The sequence below is a fragment of the Tasmannia lanceolata genome, unplaced genomic scaffold (genome assembly GCF_043159265.1).
Source record: "Tasmannia lanceolata isolate RefF3 unplaced genomic scaffold, GAP_Taslan_0.1 ptg000002l, whole genome shotgun sequence".
Taxonomy (NCBI): Eukaryota; Viridiplantae; Streptophyta; class Magnoliopsida; order Canellales; family Winteraceae; genus Tasmannia; species Tasmannia lanceolata.
Window position 1 is genome coordinate 46,743,315 of NW_027518679.1, and position 8,106 is coordinate 46,751,420.

General features: G+C 38.9%; 1 protein-coding gene across 11 annotated transcripts in view; it reads right to left on the minus strand.

Moving 5' to 3' along the window:
* The window catches only part of LOC143875902 (protein FAR-RED IMPAIRED RESPONSE 1-like), a 38,020-nt gene extending 30,455 nt beyond the window's left edge, over positions 1 to 7,565 (minus strand). For 4 of the 11 annotated variants that reach the window (XM_077377508.1, XM_077377500.1, XM_077377505.1 and 1 more), the window contains exons 1-5: positions 7,356 to 7,563; positions 3,395 to 5,612; positions 2,986 to 3,054; positions 2,835 to 2,903; positions 2,680 to 2,750 (exon numbers count right to left, since the gene is read on the minus strand). In XM_077377508.1, coding sequence (XP_077233623.1) covers positions 2,688 to 2,750; positions 2,835 to 2,903; positions 2,986 to 3,054; positions 3,395 to 5,581 — 2,388 coding nt within the window. In that variant the 5' untranslated portion in view covers positions 5,582 to 5,612; positions 7,356 to 7,563 and the 3' untranslated portion in view covers positions 2,680 to 2,687. Of the gene's footprint in view, positions 1 to 2,668; positions 2,751 to 2,834; positions 2,904 to 2,985; positions 3,055 to 3,394; positions 5,613 to 7,355 lie in introns of all 11 variants that reach the window. The other 7 variants (XM_077377496.1, XM_077377498.1, XM_077377490.1 and 4 more) reach the window with 5 other exon arrangements.
* Between the last annotated feature and the right edge of the window lie 541 nt (positions 7,566 to 8,106).

An 8,106-nucleotide genomic window follows, 5' to 3' on the forward strand; every position in this document is an offset into this window, starting at 1 on the left:
AACCTCCATACAGTCGATGGGAGGATGTCCGTCATGATTTTCTACGAGCTTATGCGCCACTGTCTCTTTATCGCTGCAAGGTGAGGTTGGTACGAGAGGAGGCAGCTGGTCGCGAACGTGATAACGCAGCACGCCGTGCACGAGAGGATGGAATTGGAGCAACGAAGGAATTTGCTAACACTATTGACAAACCAGACCCAGATGATGCTATTGGTCCTAGTGTTTAAAAACGTGGATGTGACGCGGAACGCGGCCAAGAAAAATCCTTGTCGGCTCGGCGCGGACGCGGCCAAAAACGCAGTGGACGCGGTTGATAGGGTCATAAATCGGGAGAGTCAAAGGAGTTTATTGACTCTGTAGAGCAAAACGCGGAATGCGAAAGTGATGCAATGTGGAACACAGACAAGGAAGAAAGGAGTCGACTCGGGAGAGTTCCTTGTCAAGTCAAGGAATTTTTAAACACTGATTGGTCCAACAGATGATATTGTGGACGAGATCACTATAGAGGTTGAACCCATGATTATGTCGGATATAAAGTCCATGATTGCAGATACTAAGTTCGGGATGTCCGATATAGGGCCAGAGAGTCCAGTGATTGTTGAGGCCTACGTCGACGAGCATGACGATTCAGAGATTTCCCCAACACTAGTTGCCGAGCCTCTAGAGAGACAGCTTGACACTTCCACAGTCGAGACAATTATTGTGACAGAGCCATGTGCGGTTGTTCCATTGACAGAGTCGATCGAGCACCATTATGAGTCAGAGGCGAGTGACCTAACTGATGAGTCATTACCTGAGACGGATGATCGAAAATATATTACGGAGGATTGCCCTATCTTTCAGCCGATTGAACAAATTGTCGAGCTTTGTGTTGACATAGAGGAGAATCGTGACAGTGTTGAGTCTCCTGTGGATATTCCGACAGAGGATTTTAGCACATTGGACGACAGCATTGAGCCAGATACGCCCCTAGCAGATGATTTTATTGATGATTCCATTGAGCCTGATGACATATCAACGGGTGTTGATCTTTTGGCGGATGGTCATGGATTGATACTTCATGTAGCTCTCATGCTAGTCCAAGAGGACTACGTTGCCATTTTCCCACCTTCACTGATTATCAAGAGAGGTTTGCGTATTCATTATTCGACATGGGCGATTTCTTCCATATCGTTCCGCCAGCATTTTAGATCACTTTCACGGTTGTTGCAAGTATTAGACATCCGGAGCGCTTCCGACGGATTACGACTTCTACTTCTTCAGTAGATCGTCTACATCTTTGATCCAGGCGGACTAGAACTCGAGGATGAGTTCTTTTCAAGCGAGGGAGAATGATGTAGATTGTAGGCCCAATAAAAGGCATATTTGCCCAATAGGACTTTTAGATATTTATTTTCATGTTATTTTAAGTTCCAGGATTTTATTTTCCATGTTATTTATAATTATGAAGTTTAGTCTTTTAAGGATTCTTAAAAGCCTATTTATAACCCAATTTACAGCTCTATTGTTAAGTTTGATGATGAATTGAATTGATTGAGATTTCTCCCCTCTAATATTCTCTTCTTCCCTCTTCTCTTCTCCCTAATTCATCTTCTCCTCTTCCCCTATCTTCGTTTATTCTTCTCCTTCCTTTCTCCTCTCCTATTCTTCTTTTACGTCTCCCTAAATTCTTCTCTTCCTTGCTGACCGAAACAGAAATTTAAAACCTTGCTAGTTGCAAGCATGTTGATAAAATACCCAAGATAGCAATATTATAAATAAATCATGAACATAAGATAAGAGCAATGTACTAAAATAGCACGCATACATTAAGAATTAGATTTAAAGCAACAAACAGGATAAGAATAGTAAGTGAAAAGGATAGATAGATTTGAATTCTAGATATGGTGAAGAAAGGGACTTGTGACATTTCATGAAAAACTATGGGTAGGAAAAAACAAAATGTCACAGCAAATTGAGACAAATGGGTATAATAGAGGAAATTATTGATTAAGAAATAACAAGCCAAGATGATGGATTTACAACAAAGAGTAGTTCATTTTACCAATTAGAAGGAAATTCCAGCACAACACCAACACCACTCTAAATATTTTTTACCAAAAGGTTATAAAAAAGGATTTATAATTGATATTCCACGGACTACAAGAAAGTCACCTAAGTTTCAGCCACTACACTTCATCTCCATCCACAGGTTTCCTTAGAGTTGGAGATACATGAAAGGAAGGAATAGTACATACCGTTATTAGTTACTGCTACTTGTATCCTATGGGGGCATGTTACTAGTTACTAGTACAAGTACACTAGAACAAGGTTTGAAATTTCGGCTTCGGTTTTGGTGGAAATTTCCGCAATTACATGGTGAATCTTAAAATTTCGGCCAAAATTTTTTTTTTAAAAAAAATCGGTATAAATTTCGGTTTCAGTCCCAGCCGAAATCTGAAATTTCGGTATTACGGCTGAAATTTAAAACTATGGACTAGAATTTGTTCAGTTACTGCAAACCACTATGCCTAAATGCACAAAATAGAACAAAGCACAACAGGTTCTATGAAAAACTTATAATAAGTCAATTATAAATAGGTTCACAACTAAATTAATAACAAGAAACTAGATCGAAAACAATAAAAGCAATCATGCTAATAAATCATCACAAAAAACATATGGATACCATGAAAGTACATTTATAATCAGCTATTGGTATGGTTCCTCAATGGATATGCAGGAACCAATACTCCCACATCCAACTGCCCCTGCAAGAAATATGAACCCATCCTAAGAAGTGCATGCAAACAAATAGTTAAAAATGAACCAGGGTTAAAGTAGATTAAGCCTACCATTAGCTGCAACGTCTCTCGCGTGCCACATTGATTGGTTAAACTCGGTGCTCCTGAATTCAATTGTCCCTGCAACAATTATGAAAAAAAAAATTATATAAGAAATATACTTTTCTGAAAATTACACTCTGGCTGGAGTAGCGTGTCAAACCATCTGCTGTGGGTTCTCTTGTGTGTCGCGCTGATTCGTAAGAGTTGATGCAGCAGAATCTAATTGTGTCTGCAAAAAATATAAGAACCCCCTTCAATGAATACATTCATAAGCAAGGTTTTAAATTTCGAATTTCGGATTTCGGTCAAGACCAAAATCAAAACTACATGAAACCAAAATTTCGGCCAGAGTCCCAAATTTCGGCCGAAATTTCCGAAATTTTTTTCCAAAACTTCGGCCGAGATTTCGGCACAAGTTTGAAATTTGTTTTTTTTTTTTCTGCCAAGTTTCGACCAGAATTTCGGTATTTCGAATGAAATTGCGGTTTCGGACGTAATTTAAAACCTTGTTCGTAAGTAAACAAAACAATTGTAAGGGAAGTATGTCAAACCAACAGACTGGGACGAACCTCCTTGCACGTAGCGGCATTGTGACCAGTCTTTTTGCAATGACTGCATGCATATTTCTTTCCCTTGGTTTGGCTATTCTCCGCACTTGATTTCATTTTCTTATCAGGCCCTATTGAACTTAAAGGCTGAGGAGCAAGCACAAATAATGTGTCTGTCATACCATTTGCCTGACTTCCTTCTGTAACTTGTTGATGACTATTACTAGCTAAAGTAGTTTCTTGTGCAACCTTCTTATGAGATTTGTTCTCAGTTATAACTTTTTGTAGTGCTTCTTGTAGAGCATGCAATGCTACATCATAGCTCTCTTTAGATAATGACCCTTCCTCGGCAAATTTAATGGATCGCTGGCAGAGGTCGTTGAAACGTTCCTTAGCAGTTTTGGGGCAGTCACTGTCCATTTCCAAGCAACCTTGGTCCAACGCAGGCTTGCTTTTCACGTCCATTGTCCAACGTTTCAAAATGTAATGAGATGGTATCTCATATATGCCGGATGCTACAAGGACTACCATCGCATGTCTACAAAGAAAACCTTTGAACTCGAACAAACAACACACACAAGAAATTTGTCTTTCAACGCCATTCCATACAACTGTGTAATCCTTTCTAGCTTCCAAATCCCTCACCGTGTAAGTTCTGGTCTCCCCTTCCTGTTGAACATTTACTGAATGACAAGCAGCCATCCCCAAAACCTCAACTTGAAATTTTTTGAATATACCTTTAGTGTAAACAGATGCCAATTGTGCTTCAAAGGGTGATGGAGTTTTCAATGGGGGTTTTGATTGCAATGTCTCAAAATCTGCTTGGGCTTCCTTCTCGCGCCTCTTTTGTAGAGGTATGTCATATTTTTCTAGAAGAAACTCTTTCAATGTAGTTTTGGAGCTCACATATGCATCGAAAAAGGAGCTTACACTGTCACTTCGCTGACTTACAGACATTCCTGCAAAAAATGTGTCCTTCAAGTATGGTAGGACCCATTGTTGACGATCTTCATACAGAATTTGGAGCCATTCATCCGTTGTCAGGTCAAAATTTTCAATCAGTTTCCTCCATCTTCTTTCAAAGTCATCAACCGTCATAGAGTCATAAACACATTTATCAAATTTCTGCAGAAACTTCTCATGAGTTCTGCATATATGACCTAATTTCTCATGAACCCTTTTTCGAATTTTCCAGAGACAAAAACGATGACGGGTTTCTGGAAACACCTCAGCAATTGCAGCTTTCATATCCTTGTCTTGGTCAGTAATTATCACCACTGGACGCTGCTCAGACATTGCTCTAAGCCATGTCTTAAACACCCAAATAAACGACGCTATTGTTTCCTTTGTAATCAGAGCACATCCAAGTAACATAGATTGCCCATGTTGATTCACCCCGATGAATGTAGCTAGTGGCAAATGATATTTTTTTGTCAAATATGCAGTGTCAAAACTAACTACATCACCAAAGTGAGTATATGCCATCTTAGACTTGCCATCGGCCCAAAATAGATTCTTTAATCTTTGATCCTCATCTAGTTCCATCTCATAAAATAACGAGGGGTCCAAATGTCGCATTTGCATGAAATGCTCGTGAATAGCTTGTGGATCTCCAGCTGCAAGTAACTTCCCACGTTCCTCATTAATATTATTTCTGATGTCTTTTTTCGTGGATAATACATTTCCACTTCCATCGGATTGTTTACCTAACATAGAAGCCATCTTTTTCCTTTTCCGCTGTAGTTCATAACGCGGAGACTTCCAACCGTGTGACCTAAAGAACCGGGAATTCTGTGGATCAAGTTCATGGTTATGTTCCTTAACAAAGTTAACTATAGCCCATCGGCCAGAGGCAATCCTCTTCGCTTTCAACATTGCTTTGCATCCTATCCTTGTAGTTGCTCGTGCCCTATTTGTTTCACAAGGCTTCTTGTAACCACCTCTCACACATACATATTCTCCACCAATCAATGATTTATCCTTCCTTGAGCGACTGGTGTATCTTTTACAGACGCCGAAGCCCACACGCTTAGCATAGTCATTGTAGAACGCGTACGCTTCCTCTTCGCTTCCAAACTTCATACCCACATAGGGCTCTAAATTTGCATTTCCTTCAATTGCAGTAGACTCCCTCAAAGGAGAATTAAGTTCCCCACCTATGTGGGTTTCGTCATTGTCCGTAGTGTCGGTGCTTTCCATATCAGGCATGAATGCCTAAACAGATCATAAACACTGCATCCTGAGAGATAGTATAATTAAACACATGACCTAATGCTTGGTAAAATTGCAAAGCCTCTGCTCATAGGATTCATAAGATAAAAGGATTAGAAAGGAAAGAAAAAGGCAGTCCAATAGCAATAAAGTCCACCGACTGTTTGTTACAACCATGAAAACGTCTAAGTGATGCTGAGTTCCATTAATGTTGTCTCAAACCATGATTTTGAACAGAGGTGTGATAACTGATGTAAGATTTTAAATCTTTTATTTTATTTGCTTTACTTGTGTGTTGACTTTTCTTAATTTTTGGAAATAATGGTATGAAATGGTTTTCAGGGGTGGGAGAGTTTTTAGGGGTGTAACCGAATACCCCAATTAATTTATTTTATTAACTCTTTCTCTCTCCTTTAAAATAGAGTAAAATAGTTTTTTTTTACCAACATTTCTTCCTCTCCCTTCTCTAGAAATGATTTCTTCCTTGAGATGTATCAACTCCTTCATTGGAAGATACAGCGATTAGAGTTTGTGGGGAGCGTTTCACTGCACACAAACAATCATGAAAGATTGTTGTATCTTAGCTTCTTGGGAGATGGACGCGGGTCAACCCGGTGCAGAAGGGGGGGTATCATCTCTAAGGAGAGCGCCTTTTCCGGCATACCTCGATCTATATAAGCTATTTCTTAACTTTCCTCACGAATGGTTTTATTAATTTGATTTATTAATATTGTTCATATGATAATTAATATAACAGAAAATTCCTATTAGCTTATGACATAATCGCCAACAGATGGAGGGTCGTTCATCTCTGCCAAGTCATTATTTTTCACTTGTATCTAGTTTCCAGCTTATCGTAGCAGCAGAAAATGCATCAAACCCTAAAACTGTGAAACGGAACTAGATCGTATATGCAGGGATTTCATAACACTACATTTTTTCAGTATTCTGGTATATGTGAATGCGCATAAATCCAATATGGAATCTATATAAATTTTCTTTTATCTCACCGTAGTTTTGCACTTTTATGGAAACGTGATGTAATAAATAAATTCAAATAAACAGATGAAACAGAAAGGTAGATGATATCAGCAGCCCTTTTTTTTTGATAAATACACTCCCTCTTTCGTGTAAACTACATTGTAGCTGTTGAAAGCTTCTTGGAATTGTAACAGTGAATCAGAGAATTCTCGAACTTGGACGAAGGATTATCAAAATTCAAAACAGGACATGTGAATATCATTTTCACAGTCCTCTCTGTAAAAAATTCAGCCTTTTTATTATAGTCGGACGAACGCCGAAAAAGGGAAGAGAAACACATAAACCCTAGAAAACAGAGCTATAATGATGAAAGATGAAATACATATATAATCAAATAAGTCATATTCATGACCATTTTCACAATCCTCTTTCTAAAAAATCAGATTTTTTATTTAAATCGGATGAACGCCCAAAAAGGGAAAAGAAACACAGAAACCCTAGAAAACAGAACTCTAATGATGAAAGGTGAAATACGTATATAATCAAAGAAGTCATATTTCATGATCATTTTCACAATCCTCTCTTTGAAAAATTGAGATTTTTTATTTAAATCGTAAGAACACTCAAAAAACGGTAAGAGAAACACAGAAACCCTAGAAAACAGTGCTCTAATGATGAAATAGCAAATAAGGGGGGAAAAAAAACCCTAACTCGAGGAAAAAATACGATGCTGGGAATCGAATCAAATGTGAAGATTCTACTAATGATGACTTAGGAGGTGGATTCTTACCAAAAATTGGCTGTATTTGCCTATTTGGCCGAAGCGAAAACTGAAACGCTCCGTTTCGAAACGCTGTGAGGAAGATCGAATTCCTCTCCGCCTTATTACCGCGTTTCGTTCCGTCGAAAACTACGTTTTCTTTCCCCCACCGTTTCTTCTTCTTCTCCTTCTCCCCTCAGCTTCTTTTCCGAACTCTGGTAAGGACGAATGACAAACACACTCGCGCGTGTGAAATAAATATTGTGTTTGTCGCTTTAAATGCCACACGTGTATAGTTGGCCTCATTTTGAATAGAGAAATGATAAATTCGCACCCAGTGTAGGATGATTCGCACCCTTGACACGACAAAAAGGCCACAATTCAAGTAAAGAGGGGTGCGAACCATCCTACAAGGGGTTCAAATTTATCATCGCCCTTTAGAAGGCTTGCCTATGATCATGTGATTGAGATGTAGTCTATCTACTGTGGGACCTACTTAAAATAAACGGTGAAGAACATTTAAATTGGAACGTACCCATGTGTTAGAAAGAAAATTAAGGTATTTATAAGAAGAGGAGTGCTAGACCGAAGGGAGCCCTTGAAAAACCCAATGGGAGAGAGACCTTTCATTTCATTTTTTTTAAAGGGCTCCTCCATTCCATCTAGCTCTAGCATTACAACACTAGTAGAAGCAGTGCTCTCTCTTCAACAAGAATGGTTGGTGGGCCCAACAGTTGATTTGTTTAAAACTTTGAACAAGGTAGGCCCCACCCATACTTAG